The 25,233-nt window shown below is 48.4% G+C and overlaps 2 protein-coding genes across 7 annotated transcripts in view; one reads left to right on the top strand and one right to left on the bottom strand.

The window, feature by feature from the left end:
- ALG9 (ALG9 alpha-1,2-mannosyltransferase) overlaps positions 1-25,233 on the top strand; it is a 120,863-nt gene that overhangs the window by 93,658 nt on the left and 1,972 nt on the right. The gene's annotated exons all lie outside the window — the stretch shown is intronic.
- SIK2 (salt inducible kinase 2) overlaps positions 16,171-25,233 on the bottom strand; it is a 127,949-nt gene continuing 118,886 nt past the window's right edge. For 4 of the 5 annotated variants that reach the window (XM_075909423.1, XM_075909424.1, XM_025183679.2 and 1 more), the window contains one exon: positions 20,873-24,963. In XM_075909423.1, coding sequence (XP_075765538.1) covers positions 24,381-24,963 — 583 coding nt within the window. In that variant the 3' untranslated portion in view covers positions 20,873-24,380. Of the gene's footprint in view, positions 19,019-20,872; positions 24,964-25,233 lie in introns of those variants that run through there. The other variant, XM_075909426.1, reaches the window with a different exon arrangement.

Here is a 25,233-nt window from a genome sequence, read left to right as displayed (position 1 = left end):
CCTGAAAACCTCCAAGGGCTGACACGTACTGCGGCAGAATGGAGCCAGTCCCGACTGCATTCTCAGCACACCAGGGCGCTGTGGGGAGAGAGGAGTGCTTTGTGCAGGAGCATGGGATCAGGAGAGAGCCAATGCCGCTGCAGCAAAGCGAAGCCTCAGGCTGTGCTGGATTATTGGATATTATCCAGGGAGTGGGAGCAGGATGCAACACAGGAAGGGGTTTAGACCATAGGTTCCCACACTGAGGTGTGTGAAGAAATTCCAAGGGGGCATGAGGCGACCAAGCCCCCTTCCCCGTCAGTCACCCTCCCCCCCCCCCAAGAAAGAGCCCGGTTCGTCCAGTAAAAAAATTCAGAAAATATCATGTGAAATGTCCGGTATTTTCTGTTTTTCCTGGCTTAGGCATCTGCTGGAACACGCACAGCTTGGGCTGGCTGGGAGCATCCCGGGGAAGACTTCAAAATGGCTGCCTTAAAAGGGCAATGCCTGCTCTGCTCTTTTTTTGGGGAAGGGGTCAACAACTTCTCCCGCAGCACCTTTTTTTCTACATTGGTCCTGGGAATTAAAGGGCCTGGTCAGTTCTTTTTTTTTTTTTCCCCAACAAGTTTTGCTGCTATATTTTTGGGGAAGGGGTGGGGGCGTGTGAGGGTTTCTCAAAAATCAAAAAGGGGGTGTGATGCCGAAAAGTTTGGGAACCACTAGTTTAGAGAAAGCTTCTAAGAGTAGGATTTAAGAGCTTCTAAGAGTAGGGCTTGTGTCTTGTGTCAGTAGCGATCTTGTAGCCCTCCCTGCAGCTAATCTCCAGTAGGGCTGTCAACAGCAACACCCCTGTCATCAGTGATGTATTGGGCCCCAACTAAGTCCAAGAGCATCATGGACCTCAGTCTTCATGCCTTTATGCAGCATTGCTGTCTGGGAAGCTATCCGCCAGGGTTGGTCCATATATTGTGCTAAGGATTTTCATGAGCTAGGAATCCCAACCCACCCTGTTTGTTCCCTTGTTGCTCCTTATCGGGAGATGAGCTGTGGCATTGTCCCCTGGGCAGTGCAATATGGAGTACAGCATGGGGCGTAACATTTCCGGAGAAGCGGCTCCCCAGATCCCAGGCCTTGGAGCTGTGTGGCTGAACATAGCATCAGCTGCTGTCTCTCTGTGTTTTGGACATTGCTTCTGGGGTCAGCGCCAAGCCCCCCATCATGCCACTTGAATGCCTCAAATCGTTTTTCTTGGGGTCTGATTTCAATTAAGCGTGCGTGGCTCTGCTTGAACAAAGAACGGCTGCTCTGGAGTGTCTGTCTGTCCACTTTCCATCCGTGGCGACTTCACACTACAAGCTACCCAAAGTGTGAAAAGGCGGAAGCCCTGGGCTATGTGTCCAGGACGGCTCTGCACATTGTGTGTAGGGTCTGGCCTGTTAGTCATTCCTGTTCCACTCTGGCTTGGCAGAGTTGTGATTAACCTAGAATGGCTACTAAGCTTTCAGTCCCCTGGCTCTGTCAGTGGCCAAGAGCTGTGATACCAACAGGAGGCCCTTTACAGCCAGGGTGGGGACCTACTGCTCTCCAGTCTATTGCAGGTACTGCTGTGTCCGTCATGGCCGCAGTACCTTAGCGTGTAGAACACCCTCATAACACCCTGTGTAGTAGAGCCGTGTTGTTATCCCATTGTACGGGGGAAAGTGAGTCGCCAAGAGGCTGAGTGACTTGCTCAAGCTCATGCAGTGAGGGAGCAAAAATGGGACTCCCAAGTCCCTGGTCAGCATCCTAACCCCTGCACCATTCTTCCTCCCTGTCAATTGATTCTGAGATTGCTCCCAGTGGAAGCACTTGTACCTTGGGCAGCTGCATTTTTCCTTCCCCTGAGGCCTGATAAATACGTGCTAGGTCCAACTAGTCCCACAAATAACCAGGCTTTTCCTGATGCAATGACAACATCACTGTAAAGCTGGTGATGCCAGAACACAGGTGGTTTCTTCCCCTCCCCTGAAATCAGCATCTCCCTTGGGATATGGCAGTGATCTCCAGCCTTTTTAAGCGTGACATCACTTTTTATGTGCAATCCAGGATCTACCTCACACCCAAATATCCTTGCTCTGCCTTCTTCCCACCACTTCTCCAAGGCCCCGCCCTTGCTTGCTCCATCCTCCCTCCCCAATCCTCACTCGCCTTTATCAGGCTGGATCCTCACTTGCTTTTATCAGGCTGGGGGCAGGGACTTGGAGTGCAGGAGGGATTCAGGACTGGGGCGGGGTTCGGAATGCTGGCTCCAGCTGGGCACCACAGGTGGCTTCTGGGTGGTGGTGCAGGAGACTACGGCAGGTTCACCTGGTGTTGCACCAAAAGCAGCCAGCGACCTCTCTCCAACCCTGCCCCCTGTGGAGATGGGGTACGGGGCTGGCGGGAGGGACACGCTGACATCAGCACCCCCCTTTCCCTTCCCCTTCCTCTTCTTCCCATGCCCTGCGCAGCAAGCAGGAGGCTCCCAGGGGCACCTCCAAGGCGGAGGACAGGAGCAGCACTGCAGTGCTGAGAGGGGCCGATGAAGGGCCAACACTTGACAGCTTCCCAGCCAGGATCACCTGTCAAAGGCTCCAAGATCTACCAGTAGATCCCGATCAACTGGTTGGTGACCACTGTTCTATGGGGTTTGTGTCTCATTCTGCAGGGAGGCCCCAAGAAATGTGTGTCTGTTGGATTGAGCTAGGCTGGGGCAGTAAGGAATGTGTATATGAATGGAGATTGCCTATCTCCTAGAGCTGGAAGGGACTTTGAAAGGAAAAGAGAGCTGTCTGGAGGTAGGCAAATTACTTATGACTCCATCCTTATTTCAGTCTTTAGTTAGAGGCCATCAGCTCGTTCTTGCTACAGTTTTTAAACCTCATGGAAATAGTTTTTGCTACCAAAAAAGTGATTTTGCTTGATGTATTTTTGTACTGTATGGCCTTGCTGGGGCCTTTTCTACCCTTTGCTGCAGGGACTGTGGTGATGTCTCTGAAATCCATCAGCCAAAGCAAATCCCTCCCCCAAAAACACGTTAGCTGCACCTGCCTGTGGGTGGGGACCTAATCTGGAAAAAGTTGGGGAAAGGCACCACTGAAAAGAAAACAAGTTCAGCAGCCACTCTTGGCTCCAAACCTACTGGGTATTTGAATTGCATGTTGGCAGCTTTAGGTCAGATGCTACTGGCGTCGGCTGCCTCTAGTCTTGAGAAATGTTTTGACCATATTTCTTAGTGTTTAGACAGGCTTGTGTTGGCTCTGGATGTGGAGTGTTCTGTACGTATACTGCCATCCTGAGAAATCCGATTGTTTTGAAGTTAGGGGCGGGGTGAACACAAAGAGCTGGGCTGAAATCAAGCATAATAGAGGATTATCCAAGTCAAGCTGAACCCAGCAAAACCCAGATCTTGAGGGTTTGGATGGTTATTGGGAGCCGTTGAGACGCCCATTCAAACAATGTGAGCATGGCAGGAGCATTGCCAATTGCAGTATTCGGCAAGGCTGTGCTGACCATTCGTTGCTTAATTGTGAAAGCCTAACCTTCGGAGGCGTGACCCGGGACTGGCCACTCTGCACAAAATAGGTCATTGTGACCCAGTGAAGCTCACTCACTGCTTGGGTGATTGGTGATTGCTTTTCCTGCACAGCTGGTGTATTGAATCCTAGAATTCTAAAACTGAATGGACCGTCATTGAATCCAGTTCCCTGCCCTCACAGCAGGACTAAACACTGTAGATCATCCCTGACAGGTGTCTATCTAACCTGCTCTTAAATCTCTCCAGTGATGGTGATTCCACAACCTCCCTAAGCAATTTATTCCAGTGTTTAACCATCCTGACAGGTAGGAAGTTTTTCCTCATGTCCAACCTAAATCTCCCTTGTTGCAATTTAAGCTCATTGCTTCTTGTCTTATCCTCGGAGGCCAAGGAGAGAAATTTTTCTCCCTCCTCCTTGTGACACCCTTTTAGATACTTGAAAACCGCTATTGTATCCCCTCTCAGTCTTCTCTTCTGTAAACTAAAAAAGCCCAATTCTTTCAGTCTTTCCTCATAGCTTATGTTTTCTAGACCTTTAATCGTTTTTGTTGCTTTTTTCTGAACCTTCTCCACTTTCTCCACATCTTTCTTGAAATGCAGTGCCCAGAACTGGACACAATACTCCAATGGAGGCCTAATCAGCGCAGAGTAGAGTGGAAGAATGACTTCTCGTGTCTTGCTCACAACACTCCTGTTAATGCATCCCAGAATCATGTTTGCTTTTTTTGCAAACATGTTGACTCCTATTTAGCTTGTGGTCCACTATATCCTTAGATCCCTTTCTGCAGTACTCTTTCCTAGATAGTCACTTCCCATTCTGTATGTGTGAAATGGATTGTTCCTTCCTAAGTGGAGCACTTTGTATTTGTCCTTACTAAACTTCATCCTGTTTACCTCAGACCATTTCTGTAGTTTGTCCAGATCATTTTGAATTTTGACCCTCTCCACCAAAGCACTTGCAACCTCTCCCAGCTTGGTATTATCTGCAAACCTAGTAAAGCGTATTCTCTAGGCCAGCATCTAAATCGTCAGTGAAGATATTAAACAGACCCCTGCAGAACCTCACTTGTTATGCCCTTCTGGCATGACTATGAACCATGAATAACTACTCTCTGAGAACAGTTATCCAGCCAGTTAAGCCCCCACCTTATAGTAGCCTTATTGATGCTTATTATATCATTCCTAATAAGTGCCCTAAGGTTCAGTTCTAGGACCGGTTTTGTTCAATATCTTTATTAATGACCTGGATGAGGGGATGGATTGCACCCTCAGAAAGTTGGCAGATGACACTAAGCTAGGGGGAGAGGTAGATACGCTTGAGGGCAGAGATAGGGTCCAGATTGACTTAGACAAATTGGAGGATTGGGCCACAAGAAATCTGATGAGGTTCAACAAGGACAAGTGCAGAGTCCTACGCTTGGGACAGAAGAATCCCAAGCATTGTTACAGGCTGGGGACCAACCAGCTAAGTTGTAGTTCTGCAGAAAAGGACCTGGGGGTTACAGTGGATGAGAAGCTGGATATGAGTCAACAGTGTGCCCTTGTAGCCAAGAAGGCTAATGGCATATTAGGTTGCATTAAGAGGAGCATTGCCAGCAGATCCAGAGATGTCATTATTCCCCTTTATTTGGCTCTGGTGAGGCCACACCTGGAGTATTGTGTCCAGTTCTGGGCCCCCCACTACAGAAAGGATGTGGACACATTGGAGAGGGTTTAGCGGAGGGCAACCAAAATGATTAGGGGGCTGGAGCATATGACCTATGAGGAGAGGCTGAGGGAGTTGGGTCTGTTTAGTCTGCAGAAGAGAAGAGTGAGGGGGAATTTGATAGCAGCCTTCAATTTCCTGAAGGGAGATTCCAAAGAGGATGGAGAGAGGCTGTTCTCAGTAGTGACAGATGCCAGAACTAGGAGCAATGGTCACAAGTTGTGGTGGGAGAGGTCCAGGTTGAATATTAGGAAAAACTATTTCACTAGGAGGGTGGTGAAGCACTGGAATGAGTTACCTAGGGAAGTAGTGGAGTCTCCATCCCTAGAGGTGTTTAAGTTTCGGCTTGACAAAGTCCTGGCCGGGTTGATTTAGTTGGGGTTGGTCTTGCCTAGAGCAGGGGGCTGGACTTGATGACCTCCTGAGGTCTCTTCCAGCTCTATGATTCTATGATTCCTGCCTCAGTAAAGGACACTGTGTAGCAAGGATCCCATTGAAAACACCTGCATTTGATTTAGACCCGCCATGGGCAGCCAAGACTCGTGAGTGGACCCCACAAGAGTCCCACCATCTCAGTGGGCCACAAGATTGCTGTAACCAAGACAGGACAGAGTAGATTGCTAACTGTGCTTGCCTACCTAGAATGTACAGGGTGTGCCGACTGAACCGTAGCAGCGCTTTGGTTGGGTACAGAGGGAGCGCAGGGCTCTCACAGTCCACGCTGTGTGCAGTCAGCACGCACCTCCCTTCTCATGCCCGTCTCGTCAGTAATACTAGTAGGAAAAAAACGATGCAGACGGAAACCAGTGGAATCTGTCAACCCTGCATGTGGGCAACAGTAAAGAGAATGCCTCATGGGCCGCACCCAGAACCCTGGTGGGCCGCATGATGCCCACCACTGATTTAGACTGTTGTATTAGCTTGCAGACCTCTCTTGCACATGTCCTCTAAAGTATTTCAGACGGCTGTACTAAGGAAAACACAACTGGCCCTCTGGGCAGTGTAACACAGCAGCTAGCCACTTTCCTATGGGGATACTAAAATGGTTCTAACAACCCCATTATATAAGCGAGCACCTGTTGGAAGGTTAAATTTGTTCTGTGCCTGACTAATCATCCGTGGACTCTCTAGGGCCTGTGGGTCTGCTGCAGGCTGTTCCAGCGCAGCTGATGCAAGCCCTGCCTGTGGCCGGCGGGCTGCAGATGGGCTGGGCTGGGCTGGAGCAGTTCCTGCCTGCAGGGGGGTGGGAATGGGGGTGCTCATCCTCCCCGTTAGTCAGTTGAACAATGTTCAACTGGTTAGCAAAGAAATGGGATTTTACATCCCTAATCCAGACAGACTGCGGTGATTACTGGAGGTCTCTGACTTGTACATTAGGTTCCCTCCCTCCCCAAAGATCTCGCTAAAAGCAGTGAATTCCAGGCAGGACAAAGATCACTCTAACAAGGTTTCCAGGCATTGATGTTCGTTTTCCGCCTTCTTATTTTTTCCATGCTTATTTTTAGACAATTTATAGTTAATTCTTTAGGAGCAAAAAATCAGTTCTGTGGTTTCCAAGAAATCGTATACAACGATTCCCTTTAAAGGCTGACATTTCTGGAGATGAGCTCCCAGGAGTTTGGGGAAGTCTGTCAGTCATCTGTCAGTCACACCGGCGCTCTCGCCTATTGACTTCCAACAGTGCAAAAACAGTCAGGCTACGTCTACACTGGCATGATTTTCCGCAAATGCTTTTAACGGAAAAGTTTTCCGTTAAAAGCATTTTCGGAAAAGCACGTCTAGATTAGCAGGATGCTTTTCCGCAAAAGCACTTTTTGCGGAAAAGCGTCCGTGGCCAATCTAGACACGGTTTTCCGCAAAAAAAGCCCCGATCGCCATTTTCACGATCGGGGCTTTTTTGTGGAAAACAGTACTGTGCTGTTTACACTGGCCCTCTTGCACAAATGATTTGTGCGAGAGGGCTTTTGCCCGAACGGGAGCAGCATAGTATTTCCGCAAGAAGCACTGATTTCTTACATGAGATCGTCAGTGTTCTTGCGGAAATTCAAACGGCCAGTGTAGACAGCTGGCAAGTTTTTCCGCAAAAGCAGATGATTTTGTGGAAAAACTTGCCAGTCTAGACACAGCCTCAATGTGTGGGGTATTTTTGCATTATTAAAAGAAAGTCTCAATCTTCTGCTTTGATGCTGACAGTTTACTTGCCCTAAGCCAAAAGCTTCAGGTCTTGCTCGAAATCACCACAATGAAACAAATAGGAACGAAGTCACCCCGGCTCCAAAGCTGTGATGAGCACGTGAGAAATGCTGACATCAGAGGCAAGCAGATCGCTGCTGGTTTAGAAACCTGTGTGCACGCGTGGGGTTCTGCTGGTGTTTTTAGAAAGTGACGGTTTGCCAAAATTCTTGTCACCACTACAAAAAGGGCTGCTTAAAGCTGCCAATGAGACACACAAGCGTTTGAGTCCCTCATCCTTTTGGTGCAGGAAGCGTCTCGCAGGCCAGTCTGTCGTCATTCATCCACGTTTAGCAGTCACTCCCCTGGGAAACTGACAAATCTATAAAATTTGCAAAGTGATGATGCTGAATCAGACTGTTGGCAGCTCATCAGAAACGTGATTCTGTTCAATACGTCTTACTAAAACAAGGTGAGGAGCTTTGGCTGCTGAGACATTCTTGGAGGCAGAGGCTGAAAAGTGCTCGGGTTAGACTAGAAATGTAAATAGACAAAGTGACGCAATTTTGAAGAGTGCTCAGGATCTGTGTTTGTTTAAGAGAAGTTTGTCATAATATTGACTATTGAGTAACCTGAGATTAGGAAAAAATTGTTCTGCCTGCTGGATCCCTTGGTTCGCTTTGTTTTCTTGTGCTGGCTAATTAGAGATTTGGTGGGAAAACTGTAATTTGTCCTTGAATCTTGCCCAGGTGCCTGGGTGTTTCCTCTCCTAGACAGTATTTCAAAGGGAAAAACCTCCTGTCCCTTTAGGGCCTCTCTAACTTCAGCTCCTTCAAGGGGTAAGCAAAGGCAACGTTCTCTGTAGATGGGCCACCATTTAACATAGGAAGTGACTCTAGAACATCTGCTGTCACATTAGCGCGGCCCAGCGGCTGGGAACCAGTGCAGGAGCAGGGTAGCTCTCTAGCCGTCCTCATGGCTGCACAGGCGTTAATTAAACAGACCATCCCTTCCCTCCAGGGAAAGGCCAGCGTAATTATCCCGATTTTACAGCCGGCTGAGGCACAGTGAGGGGAAGCGTCCACTGAGCGGAGCTGGGAATAAGGCCCAGAAGTCGTGACTCCCACACCTGCCCCAGAGCTGGGCTCCTAACGCCCAGCCTACCCCTCCTCTTTTGTGAGTGAGAACCCAGGAGTGCAGGCCGCCAGCCCCCTACTCTCACCATTAGCCAGTGCTCCTGCTCAAGGAACGTTTCTAATCAGGCGGTGGGTCCCCCAGCGGCTCTTCGAGGCCTGGGCGGTGTCGCTGCAGCCGTGCCTGGACTGATGCACCGGCCCCTGCTCGCAGTTAGCCGAGACCCCGCTGAGCCTGTGGGAGCCTCTCTGGTGTCTGCGGAGGGGAGTCCTGGGCAGGGCAGTGCTGCGGGGTGTCAGGGAGCCGGTGGGTTGAATTGCAAAGTAACCGTCACAGGCTTTTATCAAAACCTGTTCCCTTGACAACGGCTGATGTCAGCCTTGTACTTGCAAGGAGCCAGCAGCTGTGCGGTCCCCTCGGAACGGGGGCCGGAGCGGGGGACAGGCAGAGCAATATAAACAGCTCCCTTTATCAGATCCGGTGGGGGAGGTGCTACCCCCCTCAGTGCTGGACGGGCACAAAAAAAGCAGGAGGAGCCAGGTGGGGGCTGCCTCCATGCAAAAGGCTCTTCTGTCCCTGCTGGCCTTAAGACTTCCCTCTTAACAGTCCCTCTCCTTGTGCAGCTCTAGAAGAGGCGGGTCCCCACTTCCTCTCCGTCTTTCCCATCTCCCCGGGTGTGTCTGATTCCCACCCAAACTCCCTAGGACCTGAGATTTGAACCCCAAGCTGGGTCAGATCTTCCCAGGACAGAGTAAGTCCCTTGTGGCTTATTGGCCTTGAGTCCGTCAGAAGGGCCCTTGGAAACAAGGAGTCCATCTGCTCTGCGCCCCAAGCCTCTGGCTCGCTGTCCTCTGGCTGTGAGAGCGGGGTGTACGTGGGGGACGGGTGGAAAAGCACAGTGCGGAGCCTGTGAGAGGGGCACATTGGGGCTGCAAGAGCAGGCGATTCAGGGAGGACAGCCCCCGGGGTGCAATGTACTGAAATGGGCCCTCGGAAGGGTTTGCTGCAGGTGTGTCTTTATACCCCTCAGAGCAATAGGGGCCCTGGACTGTTTTCCTTGATGCTCAGAGGCCAATGGCACGTAGAAAATGCCGTGTCATTTGCATTGCATCTTCTGCAGCCTTTGGGGCTGATGCGCACGCAGCCCTGGACACCCCCGGGTGAGTGGGGGGGGGGGCAGGCAAGCAGCTTGTTGAGCCTCCCTCTTGGCTCTAGCTCCAATCCTTGAGAAGCCCCAGCAACTATCCCCGGTAGAGGGCAGCGTCTGCCTCCTCCAGAGGGAAGTGGTTCAGGGACTGGGAAAGGGTTAAACCCTTCTCTCTCTTCCCTCCTTTCTGCGCTAAATTACCTTAAACTTTCCACAAGTGGCAACTGCGGCGGAGACAGATGTGTTGACATGGCAACCGCTCCAAGGAAACGCTCATCAAGTTGGAGCCGGAGGCAGCGCTTCAATCATGACACGGCACCTTGAGCAGGGCGCGAGGCGGCCGCTGCCCTGCCTGTGCCCTAGACCACGCCGTGGCAGGGCTTTGATTAGCGCGAATCATTCATAAATCTTCGGAGCAATGCTTCATGCAGTGATGTGTGCAGCACAGCCGGAGCCAGGGCCTTAATTCGCTCCATTAATAATGTCCTTCTCTTCCTGCCCCAAGGAACCATTCCCAAAGAGCAGGGCTAAAGTCACATTCCCTGGTTGGCCATTAAACCAGGGCCTTGCCCTTCTGCACACCAGAGGGACCAGTGTATCCCAGGAGAGTGCAACAAGCATGAAGCCAAACGTGCTGAGGGTTAGGAAGAGGGGCTGGCGCATTCCTGCCAATCTATCCCCACTGCCTGGACCATGGTCTCCGAGTCAGTGGGCTGGGCCCCTCTGCCCCCTACTCGCACCTAACACAGTGGAGCTGGGGGCTTGAGCAGCAGTATGGTCTAGTGGTTAGGCCGCTGGGCTGGGAAATGGGAGACCTCAGTGCTATTCCTCGTGTTGACACTGACCGTAAGCAAGTCATGTCCTCTCCCTGCCTGTGGCCCCTCCAGCTGGACATTAGGATCTTCAGGGCAGGGACGTTTGCTTGTTGCTATTGTAATGCAGTAGCAAGCCCTGAGCCGTGGCAAAGAGGGGCATGACAGAGGACTGCCTGAGGCAGGCCTGGGTTACACCAAACTCCCTCTAGGCTTTGTATTAACTAGCGAATTCAAGTACCCCTCTTCTAGTGGGGCAACATTATCAGCTGTTTTTCCGGCAGGGCTGAACGGATGCAGTCACAGCTGCAGTTAGAGTTGCGTTTGGGATCTGAGTTTTAGATGCCTGACTCCTAGGCCCCTGCTCAGTCCCTTGGGCCATAACACTTCAGTGCCCTGTATCTTCCGGGATCCCTGTTACAAATATTGGCCCATCAGGGGAGAGGGCCCCCTGCCCTAACGAATCCAGGAAGGGATCTATGCTGCCTGCTTGTTACTGGTTTATGACATGGAGCACCGCATTCCAACTCGCACAGCAATGGCAAAATCAGACTGGGGAGGCAGCCGCAGCCGGTCACTTGGACGAGACCAGGCTGCCCTGGGAGTTGAAGAAAACAGCTTCTCCACTAGCCCTGACGACTGGGGTGCGCGGTGCTTGTATGACTCGCTGACCTATGCCCCCCTTCTTGCTACCCCCAGTTTTAGAGAGCACTGCACCATTTTATTGGAGCTTTGCTGTTTCCAATGCACGTTTTCTGTGTAAGCAGAGACCTGGGCTTTCCAGAGGTCTTTGCTGCAAGATGTGTTCAGAGGGGGGCTGCTGAAAGAGTAATATAGACTCAGTGATTTCAATGCACAGTATTATTTACCCGATTGACGTCAATGGAAGACATTCTTAGCTTTCCTTCTCCATGGCAGCCTCTAGGATACAAGCAGCGAAGCATTTACTAGCTACCCAAACGGGACTAACCTTTTCAGAGCGCAGCATATAATTCTCAGATAAGTAAATGTCCATTTTTGATTATTTTAGGAACAAACCTCCCATTAGTCTTTCACAATGTGCCTCATTTTTTCCTTCTGCACAAGCCAACACCACATGGATTCTTATCATAACACTGTAGTCTTTATTTGCTGTTAAGTCAGTTCGACAGGGATTGTTACATAAAACCATGTTATGACATTTTCTTTTCTCAAAATTACCCCATTAAATTACCTTTTGGTACAAAGATGTCTTATTCAACCACCATATTTAAATATCTGTCTAACGTTGAGTGGCAGCTATACAGGTGACACATTCTTCATGTTAGGGGTATAGACTCATTGCGCTCAAGACACACAGAAAACTCAAGAATTGGGAGACACCCCCATTTTTAACTAACAATAAAATCTACTCCAGGACTTGCTGGCTTCCCTGAATTGCTTTTCATGGAGCAAGCACCTCCCAGAACTAAAGGAAACTGTATCCCATATGCTGTAGTTAGACTGGCTTTTTATTGCAGATAAGTTTCAAATCCGGCTTGCTGGACAACCTGCAATGTTGAAGCTATTGTCACAAGCTTCAGAGTCTCAACTTTCCTTTAAAAAAAATAGGGGCGGGGGAGGAGGGCTGTGCAGCTTTCGCTGGGTTGGTTAAGAAAAAGCCTTGAAGGCACATGAATGGAGTGAGAGCATCTGAGTTTCCAGGCAGGCTGGGGCAGTAGCTCTCAGGGAGGGATGTCCTGCTCAGGTCAGTAGTGTTAATGGTGATGTCCAGCGATGATGTTGCAGGCGTCATCCACTTTTGCTGCTTGCCAAAGCCTGGAAGAATGAGGCCCGTGTTGTGCACTGTCGACTAGGAGCCCCCCCCATCTCCCCCGTTGGTGCAGCTAGGGTGGGGGGCTTGGGCAGTATTGCCTCATTTCTCTCTTCATGCTCTGACTTTCCAAAACAGAAATCCAGAGGGGAGGAGCACAGCCAATCCCAGAGTCCAGTGGACACCCCCTCCCTCCACCTGCTTCAACCAGCTGCAGCATGCTCCTGTGGTTGCGCGCCAAGACTGCTGTCCAGTGTTCCCTGTAAGCTGAGCGCATAGGCAGCCACTCAGGAGAGGTTCAGATATCGCCCAGCTGATTAGCAGCATGCCCAGAGCCATCAGCGTGTGTTTCGATGGGTGGTGTACATGCACACATGCCTTGATGCACACATTTATTCCGCACATACGTGGAAAAAGACAGGAACGTTACTGCTGTTTGCCAGTCTACAGTTGTTGTTGCTTCTCCCTTTCGTGGCTGCTGCCTGCAAACATCGCTGCTGTGGTTACACTCTGATCATGTTTTTCTGCACAACCCGGAGGGCTAGAAACAGGGAGGTATATTAAGGGGTTTGGATTCTCATATCACTGCATAACAGGCGCCCAGGCCATGAGCCTGTGCCTTTATCCAGCCCTGCCCAAGGACGTAGCTGAACATCTGTAAGTGGGACCCAAGCCTGGTGAGCCTGCCAGGGCATGCATGGTCATAGTTTGGACATCTGCAGTGTGGTGAGCAGTATTTCTACAGGCAGAGCTTGGGCACATATCACTCTGGTGCCTCCCCCCAGCGTGTGTCCTGCTTGCAGACAGACAAGGTACAGATGCAGCATCTTCCCCTCTCCCTGTGCCATGGGACTGGGAGTCAACCAGTTCAGCTGCTGTTTACCAGTGGCTGTGCCTTTGATTAACTGTAGCCCTACAGAAGGTACATGAAAGCGCTCAGCAGCACCAGGCAGTACTAATTTCATTCAGCAGCTCTGCCAATACAGCTGACAGGCAAAGAGGATACTTTTAATTCCTGCTTTTAAAAATTAAAGTTTTTTGAACTCTCTTGTGCAACCTTGCACGTGTGGGGTTCTGGCTCGAAGGTGTTTGTTTTCGTTTGACTGTACCATGCCATCATCTTGTGCCAGCTGGGAAGGGAGGAGTGCTGTCGCGGTTTGGGCTAATGTTCTCGGCAAGTACTGAAGTTACCATTAAATAGCAGCTGCCGCATGGCCACGGTTTTAGCTTTCCTGTGCAGCCCCAGCCTGTGCTACGCCATATGGCTCTGATCTGTGAACACACGTCTGCCTCTGGGCACACAGGACAGGATTTTGCCAGAAAGCTTTTGTAAAGCTGCTACGGGGAAGGTTTTTAAGTCTCTATCTTGTGACTTTTGCACAAGTGGGTCATTCAGGTCTGTCTTCCCCATGACTTTCCTCATACTCCCTCAGCCACACCCACCTGTCCGGTCTCTTCCCTTCCCCGCGTCACTGCATTCCTGATAAAGGCTCTAGGCAAAAGCATTTTCCAAGCTTATCTTGAATAGCTTTAGGATTCCAACTCCTTGGGAACCGCCTAGTCAAAGGGAAAATTGGTGTTTTTGAGGCGGTGACTGGCAGGCCCGTATGCAGGACTTTGTGGGGTCATGTGTGCGCTTTTTTAATAACTGTGGACTGCAAGGGAGTGCACCCCTTATGGTCCCCCAGACAAGTGGGGAAATCAGCACCAGCCTTCCCCTGCCGGCCAGAGCCTGGAGGAGGGAGGCTCGGGCAGTGCCCCGCTCCTGCCTTCCCTTGGCCAGCCGGAGCATGTTTACTTGGGGCACCATGGAGGGGGGGCACTTTTGCACCCTTCACGCCCCTCTGTGTACCGGCCTGGAATGGAGACTCAGCTCGATCCATTTGACTTAGGGCTAGACCTATGAATTGGTCAGATTAGATTATGAATTCCAATCAGCAAACCTGATACCCCGCCCCCCCCCTGCAGCCTGTGCATACAGGGGCGTGATAGTCATGGATTGTGCACCTGCACCAGCCCTTTGCTCAGTTACCCCAGGGCTGGTGGCATGATGGAAAAGCAAGTGCCACAGGCTTGAGGCGCCGGAGTGGAGCTGCTCTGGTCTCCAGCGGTGACAGGTTTAACGTGTATGTCCTGACTTAAAGCTAGCAGTTGATACCCCTGAAAGGGGAGCGATTGGCTCTAATGGGACTCACAGCACTTGGGTCTAGCCCTGAAGTTCTCAGGCTGATGTAAAAGTTGTTGGGAAAAGCTACGTGAGGCCGCCGTTTGTTGAAGTGTTCTGCATGTTACTTGGGCTTCTGATTCACATCATGGTAACTAAGGCACTGGCTTAGTCAGGTTTGCTGCCTCCATGCCAGCCCCATTAACCCTTCATATAACACCTCATCAGTGCATGCTGCGTGACGCTATGCCCAGGGGAAGGGGGCTGCAGAAAGTCACTACCCACAGCGAGCCAAGGAGCGAAGGCATCGCCCATATTTTATTAGGATGCGTATTTACAAACAGGGAAACACGCAATAGGGACTGTGAAAAGTAGATTAGGGACTGTCTGTGGTAAAGTACGTCTTATCTCGGGAACCACCATGTCCATTACCAGACCCTCAGTTTCCTAATGCAGGTTTTGCTCTGAACTCTTGGCCAACGCTTCCACTCACATTTCAGGCAGGGAGTGACGCAGGCAACAGTAGCAAACAGCCCTTCTCATCCTGCATTTTTTGGTTTCAGATTGGGGGGGAGGTATTGGGTTTGGAGGAGGATGAAGGAAGATTTGGTTTTGGGACTGCAGGTATCGATTGTGGGGGATAAATATTTATTAAAACCCAGCCATCCTCCAGTCACTGTTCTAAACACTGCCTTGCAATTCCTAGCAGTTGGATTGCAACAAAGTGCTCTGGCAGCTAGAGAGAGCGATTCTAAACCAAAACTGACCCAAAATGTTACCTTCACATTACAGCGTGCATGAGACCCAGTTCTTTGTCATCGCACCACAAGTATCAGCCCCAAACGGGGCCCATTATCTTTGCGCACCACCCTCTGCAGCTAATGTGGCCACACAGGTGCAACAGCTCAGCCTTTCTAGAAGCAGTCAGTTCTGAGTGGGCTCCCCCCATTCAATTTGTGTTCATCTAGTAGTGCTTCTTCAACGTACGTAGGACTTTAATAGCCCCAACAGGCTTCAAAGAGGGTCTTACAAAACATGATGCTACGTCTACCCAAGGTTTGTAAGACTATTGCTGTTGGAAAGTTAGAAGCAGATAAAATGCTAGTAGGTGTCAGTGAAACTTTTCCCTACCATCATCCTTCTCCCAGCTAGCTGAATCTAGGATAAACTTTTGTTCCATTTAGTAACACAGGAAAGCAAGTTGAGAACCACTGGTTAAAGCTCAGCACAGATACAAAACTTGCATCCTCAGCTGATCAGCAGGACTATGATATTGTTTGTATATTTTCCCTACCTTAGCACTTGTCTCTATATAGAGTTACCCTCTGAGGTTTTTTGCTTTTTATAAAGCTTTCCCTGATCAATTGTTTGTTTCCTCCTCTAATGTAGTTTTTTCTAAGTTCTCAGCGGGCTGCCGTGATTCATTTTTATAGTCCCTGCCCCTATCAGGGCAGCTCCATAGGACTGCCAGGTGTATCCTATAAAAGCAGCAACATACAGCCAATCTCTCTCAGCCCTAGTGAATTGATTCTAGCTATAGAAGAAAAAGTTTCTTTTGAGGTTAACCCAGTGGCAAGGTAAGATTTTAAGAAAACCTTCCTAAATTTATTTTTCTAAGCCATAGTTCTCCTATCACCCATAAAATTAGAGGAAAAGATTCAGGGAAAATAATTGACAGGAGCTAAACAACACAACACATTTATTTCTCAGTGTCTTTTCCCTAGTTTTTCTTTCACTTACCTCTGTTTTCCCCATGTTCTCTTCCTCTCTCTCCCCCCACCCCACCAGCCCAGCCACAGTCTCCAATTTCAGGTAAATGAAACTTATTTTGTGAAAAGGAAGAATAACTTGAGGATAGGTTCCAATTTAATACACAACTTTACATGCAACAGCTGGCTACTGCTTCTGATTCTGCAGTGCCCAGAAATGATATCTGGCACCTTTTGCCACTAGCTCTTATTTGTGGTTTTTGCTTGCATCTCTCTTAATAACTATGTTTCTTTAATGCTGGTGAAAGGTATGAGATTCATACCCCTGCAGAGTACAGTTCTCTACTTAACCCCCAGAACAGTCAAGGTATCAAACTCCCTACTAGAAGAGGAGAAATTGTCCTTTGAACCTTAACTCCTCCAAATTGGATTAAGTAATGCAGATTTGCTGTAATTCCCTACATAACTAACAAGTGATATATTGGTTTAGAATACTTAAATCTGCAGCCCCTTTCAGTGGGTATTATCCTGCTAAGGGTATTATCTGTATAATTTACACCTATATATTTATGGAAATGAATTGTATTATAACCATTTCTTATACCAGTATAATCTCATCCTTGCTAGAGGGTTGCATGGTTTTAACTATCTGTTTCTAATCCTATACATTGAATAGGAGCCTTCTAGGGAACTATTCTCAATTACTCTTACCACTACTTGTTTTAACTATAATATGTGTTGATTAGAACTAGGCAGAATTTTCCAATCAGAAAGCTTTCCTGTAAAAAAAAAAAAAAAAAAAGGGGGGGGGGGGAAGAGTTGTATATGTGGAGGGGAGGGATTTCACAACAAAAAATTTTTCTACCAGAAAAGGTCATTAGTTTTTTAAAATTAAAGTTGTTATAAACTATGCCACTATATTTCTTGCCCGCTCCCCTCCTGTTGTGCCACCAAATGCAAATGAATGGAGGTGAGTGCGTTATTTCCCCCTCTGCTTTGACTTTTCCAAACTGGAGAACATTTAGAAGATTGGCAAAACTGATGGGTTTCATTTATCCTTCTGCCTCTTCCAAACGACAGATTTTTCCAAAGTTGAGGTTTTGAAGTGAAACAACAAACCTATACTATTCGACATTATTCATTTTATTGTGTTTAGTGTGGAGGGAAACAATTGCAAAACTCCTGTAAATAGGAATTGTTCTATTTCAAACCCTGCAAAACAACTAACTTCTAATTTGGGTGTGAAATTGTTTTTCTGTTTCTCAAGCATCTTTTACATTGAATCCTTTTTCTGATCAAACCCACATGACTTCTCTTTTACAATGAGTTTGAGAGGGGAGCAGTTAGAGTCTATCAAATGTTAGCAGCAAACATATATGGCCACAGTCTGTTCTAGGCTACATCTCTACTACAGCCCAGATCCATGTTCTGAGAGCGATCCACCAGCAATCGATTTAATGGGTCTCCCATCTGTCTTGTTACTCAACCCAGGCTGAGAAGAATAAGAGAAGTAAATGAAGGGCTGTTTCTTTCCACCCTTTATAATAACTCAACTTAAGATACGTCAACTCCAGCTACATTATTCACATAGATTGGAATTGCATAGCTTAAGTTGACTTTCTGCAGTAGTGTAGATATAGTCCTACTGCTCAACACTGTGTAAGAAAGAAGAGTTAAAGTCAGGGAAGTATAGGAACTAGATTATGTAACCTGCACTAAAATGCTGCTTTCAAGTCATTTGGATTTATTGATCGTTATTCTCTGAATAGTTTTGGACTTACCTATGCTTTTAATCTTGTAATAAGAAACTATTATGGAAGACTTACTTTCTTTATTGAAAGTTATCTATTCAGTCGGTCAGTGATCCAGATGCATTAAATAAAGTTTGCCTGTGAGTGACAGTGAGATGAGGGCCATACTAAACAGGCTGCATGTGATATAGGCTACATCTAGACTGGAAAGCTTCTTTCGGAAGAAACTTTTCCGGAAGAGATCTTCCAGAAAAAACGTCTTTCAAAATATAGAATCTACATAGCAAAAGCACAACGAGAACGCGATCTGCTTTTTCGAAAGATCGCGTCCATGTTGATTGGACACTACATCGCATAGAAGGCCGCCCGGAACCAGTGCAGGCAGGGGAGGAGCTCAGCAGTTGATTCCAGACGCTGTTGCCTAAGGCTAGCTGAGCGTGCTTAAAGGGACCCCCAGGACAGCCATTTCTCTGCTTCTGCTGCGGGCTCGCTACCTCTCTGAGGGCCAGCGAAGCTTTAGCAGTGTGCGCTCTGGTTGTCCATCTTTTCGATGCCACAGCGTACTTCTTGCCATGGCCCCACGCTGCAGTTTCTGGGGCAGTTTGTGCAGGCTGCCTTCATGGCCCTGCATGAGCAGGACACTGAGCTTATCACGGAGACCCTCTCCCTGTGTGGGAGCAAGGCCCTGGCAACCGCACCCCACAGTGGAGAGATCTTTTGGAGGCGGGACACCAGTTCCGAGCGCTGGGACCGGCTGGTCATGGAGCGGTGGGACGACACAGCAGTGGCTCCAAAACTTCCTCATGCGGAAGGCCACCTTCCCGGAGCTGGGTGCCTGGCTCGCCCCGGCCCTCCGACGATGGGACACCCACCTGTGGCCCCCCATCCCCGTGGAGAAGCGGGTTGCCATCGCCGTCTGGAAGCTCTCCACTCGGTGTCATCTCGGACCTTCATGGCCAGGGTTTGCGGCAAGTTGCACAGGACGCCCACGTGCTGTCTCGTGAGGCCCTTCTGGACCCTCCGGCACTTGCAGCTCCCCCGGGGTTGAGCGGCTGCCCCTGATGGCGTGGATCGCCCCTCAGCGACAGCTGGTCCGGCTGTGGAGAATAAAGAGGGAGAGGTGGTCAGTCATCCATGGAGACACTGTCCCTGCAGGCGTGCCCTCCTCTGTGAGCTGTGATCAACAGTCCTCGGGCCAGAGGACGGGGCAGTCCCAGGAGGAAGGCCATGTGTGGCCTGCACAGCAGGCCCTGCCTCTCAGGAGCCCTGAGATGCCTAGAGGACCATGCTTCCCGCTTCCCACGGACAAGCAGGCAAGGGAAGTGTCCGGCCACACTGGGATCTCATGGGCAGGAGTGGGGCCTGGAGCAACCTGGCCTTCCATGGGGCCCACACACACACCTGCACCTGGCAGCACCATCTGCAGGAGATGGGGCCTCGCCTGCCCCATGTGCCCCTGTGCTGTGTGGCACTCCTCGGTCTGAAGGGGGTCGTGCATGCGCCCTTGTGCCTAGCCTGCTTCCAACAGTGGGGACCCTCCAAGGGTCAGACGTATATGGGGCCTCCCCTGAGCCTGTGAGCAGAAGCCTGGGGTGCTCCGGGGTTGCCTCCTGAGGCCGTGTGTCACAGACTGGCCCTGCACGTGCTTCCACATGCACGGGCTGCAGCATGCTGTCCACGGTGAGCGACCATCGCACCCCATCCCCTCTGTGCCTGCCTCCCCCGCCCTGTGTGTGTGGAAAAGTGAGTGCTCACCTGATCCCTCCCTGCCCTCAGAGGATGCCTGAGAGACATCCAGGGCCTTGGGTACCTGCTTCCAGGTCAGGGTGACCGGGCTGGCTGTGTCCTCTTCCTTCTCCTCCTCCTCTTCATCAGGGAGCCCTGGGCGGGCAACAATGGGCGTCTGTAACCCCGAGTCCACCACCACGAGTGGGGAAAGGGCTTCACCACCCCCCGGGGTTTGGTGGAGGTCCTAGTAGTAAGATCAGTAGTGCGGTTCTGCCCCGGAGCGAGAGCTGCGCTCCCTGGCTCCTTAACCTTACTCTGGACCTGTTCTAATGTCGGGGGAGGGGTGTGTTGCCTCTTTGCCAGAGCCTCGTAAATGTTGGCATTTCATCATTGGGTGCGGAGATCTTGCAGGGTCTCCTCCTCCCCTCACAGCGCGGAGGGACAGGTTCTCTGCCCTGGACCAGGAGGGCGCATGCCGCTTGGTGTCCCTGACTGGGTCCTGGGAACCCTGGTGGTGCTCCCTGTGAGGGACAGGGAGGTTTCGGGGGGCTTTGTGGCTGGGCCATTGCTCACAATGTGGGTGGCAGTCAGAGCCGTGTGGTGAGGTGCAGCTCCCAGGGCCGGCTTCCTGCCGCTTTAAGAGCTGCCAGGAGACAGGAACTATAGAGTTCTGATTGAGTGGCCAATAGGGCACCTGTGTTATTTCCTGGAGCCCTCTCCTTTCAAAAAAACACCCTCTTGTGTGTCCCCACATCCCTTTTTCCCAAAAAAGCTTTTTCAGAAAAAGGCTTCTTCCTCGTGTAAAGAGGTTTACTGCTGTTGGAAAAATCCCTCTGTTCTTTCGACTTTGTCGAAAGAACGCAATAGTGTAGACACAAGTATAATTTTCGCAGAAAAACAGCCGTTTTTCCGGGAGAACACTGCAGTGTAGACACGCCCATAAAAATCACATGAGGCTATTAATACATTTTCTTCCTGCACATTTGTCTTCTGAGGTCAATTATATGAACTAAGCAGAGTAGTTTTGCATTATCTTTAAAAAGACACTCCAGAGAACCCAACACTGCTAATAGGAACATGAAAATATTGAAAAGTAAGTGTCTTGGTGGCTCAGCTGCAGCCTGCCATTAGAATAATAACTTCAAGGTAATGCTCCCATGGTGGTTGCTAAGCTTATAACAGAATATTTTTGATGCCATTTTAGCTCACTAAAGATTTAAAAATGAAATGTACATATTCTTTATTTTGTATTAATACACTGTAATTGCCTTACAGAGTCCAGTATACCAGTTGCATGTAATTACTACAGATGAACTTGCTCAACTGGAGCTCACAAAACTAGTGCATTTATCCCAAAGCGAAGACTAAACCCTCTAATTCTTTAAAAAAATACATTAAAGAACGTACCACACACACATATTGCACTTTTCTCCATATGAAATTTTTACCCCATATACATCTCACCAAAGTCTCTTCAGAGGAGCTTGAATTACAAGATAATAAAGGTAATACTTAACTATCCACACTTCTCTAATATTAGACACGAGAGACTTAAACAAAAGCAGCCACTTCAAAGTTGGATGAATACGTGTGGTGCCCAAGAAAGTGTCTAGTGTGGCATTAGACATTTTTTATTCTAAAGAAAATTGCGTAAATGTTAAACAGGCTTTTAGTTGAGGGAGAATCAACTAATCTACTTCATGTTCATCACATTCAAAACTCTTTAGCTCCCTAAATACTTACATTCTAAAAACTCAGCAGTTTAGACTAGTTGGGAATTTTGGGTAATGGAATTATCAAAATGAGTTGAGAACAGAACTATTATTGTGATTTGATCTTTGTGCATCTGAATCCTGCTGCATGTCAGCCTACTACGTACAGGGTTCTGGGGTCTGTTGTGGAAGCAGTTAAGAAAAAGGGCAGTCTGTATTTTGTGACCCAACTCTCTGTGCAGAACTGGGCCTTTGAATTTCTTGCTCACACCGCAGAGGCATTTTCATATCCATCCTTTGCTTCTCCCTTCCATCGCTCTCTGGGTATTCAGCTTGACCTCATGTTTCCACACGTTTGCTCTTCCTGCATGTGGCCACCTGCCCTGGTGAGGTTCTTAGATTTCAATGGCCTGGCCCTTTGCTCCCCTGCAGTGTTGTGGCCAGTTGCTTACTCTCTACTAGTCACTGAAGACCTGGGGGCTGTTCTTTGAACATTTTTAATAAAGTTTGTATAGCTGGTTAACCCTTCAGACAGGCATGTCCATGGAGGGTGGGACACTGCTAAGAGATTCCCAAGCCCAATGCATTAAGTCTCTTTAAAACAGTCTTTAGATCAAGAGCCCATGTTACAACAGAAAATCATTAGTGGACCTCTGCCACGGAGCCATAAAGAAAGGGGTAGGTGCTCACAACATCTAGGCTGGGATTCCATGCTTTATCTTATATGGGATTTCAGATTGCCCTCTGGCAGTGGCTTTGGAATCACGGTATAGTAAATACCAAGCCATGATTGAACAAATCTGACTGCACTGCATGTGGATTAGTGACCAATATTACATGGCACATATCAATACCAAGTGTCAGTCAGATTTTAGCATACTGGGAAATCAGGTGATTGCTGGCAGCAATGCTGAACTTTTTCCTGTTTAAAGCTGACTGTGATATGCAGTCATTAGATTTTTTTTTTTTTTAATCATGGTCATGTAAAAAATTATTGCTCTGTGTGCTGACTGCTTATGCTCTGGTGAAGGAAAGAAATGGTTCTACAGTCTGATCTTTGAGGTTTATGACATGAAACTAGTTGAAGTAAAAAATGTGATTATAAATTGGCGAGGCTTGTCTCAACATATCAGGAACCCTCTCTTCTGCTACCACCACTTCAGGTCAATGCTTTGGTGGTTTATACAGTGACTGGAGAACTTGCCCACGGGACACTGGAAAGTGATATCCTGGTTTTTTTGGGGGGGAGGGAGAGGTTGAGAACTTACAACAAGACTTTGATTTGAGAGCAAAATCACCGTTGCAAGTGTGCGACTGTATAGTGATAGATACAGGTGGGGCTACTAGCATATTTAATCTTTCCTTATTTTGAACTTAGTGAAAAGGGAAACTTCCAGACAACAGAAGGTGTTTTTCATAAGCAGTACCTGCTTCTCTGCTGGTCTTTGTGCTTTAAAGAACCCGTGTTGTGCTTAGTGTGTTCATCTGCTCACAAAGGGCATGAACTCTACAGCTATATGGTAGAAGATTCTCCTTTAATGTCTCATAGTAGTCAACCACTGGAGACAAAACCCAAATTATGGTGATTACCCATATCCCTTTCTATGGGTCCAAAACCCAGCTGCTGTGTCTGGCATTTTGTGAACTGCAAGGGGTTGGAGACTCAAGTGCTTGCTCAAAGTGAGTATCTGCTGAAACAGTTATTATAGCAACAGTTCTTGACACTAAATATTGCTGTAATACTTTTAACATTTCACATATAGATGAGCAATCAAAACACTATTCCACACGGTGGAACACATGCTCTGAAGTGACTTTGGCTTTAGCATGGATATAAATGGGGTATTGGCTACTTTCTTCAGAAAAAAAGCATATAATCTGATAAAGAACCCAAAAAGGCACAGCACTATCACTTCACATGGGGTTTTTAAGCTCATTTTGTTTTGTCCTTATGTTCTAAAACCTAAATCCTTGTCCAAATATACAAAGCTTAATAAACCACCAGCAACGCAGACTGTAAATTCAAAAGTTATTTTTAAAAAGCAACAGAGGGCCAATGTATCCTCTCCAGTGACCAGAGCTGCTCCATGGCAGAGACCTCGACAAGAGGCTGTCCGCAAAAAGGGTTGATTTCTAATGCTACCCTGGCTGACCTTTTTGATGTCGTCATTTGCCACAGCTGTAGACCTCCTCTTGGTATTTCTTGGCTGTTTCACATTTCAGTTAACTGATCCTTTATCTTTGGAGTATTCTGTACCCCATCCAGAGGCCTCTAAAAAACACTGCAGTGCCAGATAGCAGACCTAGTGATCTTTTGACTAGGTCAGAGAATCATTTTGTCAAAGATCCAGAAACTTTCCATGGTGGGCAATTAGAAGTTTTTTGGCAAGTTTGGGGAAATGCTGTTGCTTTCAGGAGGATATGGAGTCTGTTGGAAAAACACCTTGTGTCCTCTGAGACTTACTGTGGACTAATTCAACATCAGTAGCTTAGAACCAAAGTGCAACTTTCCTTTAAATTCACCTTGCACTAAAGTTTCAAAAGTTCTTGATTTGCCTTCAGGTTACTCAAGTCTGAATTCCAATGAAAAATATATTGCTTTTATTGCCAAGAAGTACAATGCATCACACTCATTCTCCTTTCTTTTACAGATCTTTAACAGATTTCATCTGGTACTGGATGGGTGTTACGCGTATCCAGTTTTTGGAAGTTTTCCTTCCTTTTAAAACAACATCCGTGATCTCCTTCTCCGCAAACAGGTTCTTGATTGACCCAGCTGCACTATCCATCTCCAGCCCCTGCCACCAGATTTGTGGCATGGTACTGCCAGGATGAACCAATAGCCATGTAGCTTTTAGCCATCCCCCGCTAGCACCAGTCAGGTGGCTTTTACATCCCCGAGTAGGTCAAGGATCGGAAAATAAGCCATGAATTTTAGGGTTGGAACAAAAATTTAAATTCACATGCCTTTCCTTCACTTCACCTGTCTTCCATTCGTAAGTTAACACTGCCAGGGTGGCTAATTCACCAAGACATAGCCGCTATGCTGGGGATCAACAGTCTCCATCATTTCGCAGTCAAAAAGTCCTGGCAGTTCTGAAAGGGCTAGTGCCTCATAGTTGGACTGAGACTCATGAGATGCTGAGCTCCTCTGGTTGTCGGGTGATGCTACATTGCTCTGCTGGGCTGGGTTCATAGAATACTGGCACTGGTTTGGGTAGTCTGGCTCAGAGGAGGTGATGACTGGCAATTCACAAGTCTGATAGGAGTATTGTAAGGGCTGTGGTGGGGGCTGCTGTTGCACATGTATCTGCGATGGCAACGGAGGTGAGCTGTGGATCTGGGATGGTGACAGTGACTCCAGCTGTAGTTTCTGATACTGGCTAAGGAAAGGGTCATATTGCATTTGTTCTGAGGAAGGCTCCATTACAGGGCTCAGGGGCTGTGCCAGGTTGAACTGTGGTGGCTGCTGCGGCTGCTCCTCCTGGCCCGGAAGCGGCAGCTGACTTGACCTTGGGTATGAGCTTTCAGCTATTTGCATCTGGTTAAAATAAGCCTGCAGCTGGGATTGCTTCTGGAGGAAGAGTCTCTTCTGATGCAGCCTGAATGAATGACATCAACAGGAATTATTTTCATTCTTTGAAATATTTATATTTAGTGAGATCTATCCACTAATTACTCTAAACAGCAATAGCAGAGGAGGGTGGTGAAAAGTACATTGGGTTCCATAACCTTTCAGAGCCAATTCCTAAATGGCTAGTTTCATTTACAATTGAACCTTGTTGTCACTTTGCTAATCTGCACACTGAACATGTGTCTCTGCTTCTTGGCAAAGGTGCAACAGCAGAGATGATGCAGCGAAGGCTCTTGTA

Source organism: Pelodiscus sinensis, chromosome 26 (genome assembly GCF_049634645.1).
Source record: "Pelodiscus sinensis isolate JC-2024 chromosome 26, ASM4963464v1, whole genome shotgun sequence".
NCBI lineage: Eukaryota > Metazoa > Chordata > Testudines > Trionychidae > Pelodiscus > Pelodiscus sinensis.
The sequence above is the reverse complement of the archived record's forward strand: the minus strand, read 5'-3'. Positions and strand labels throughout refer to the sequence as shown.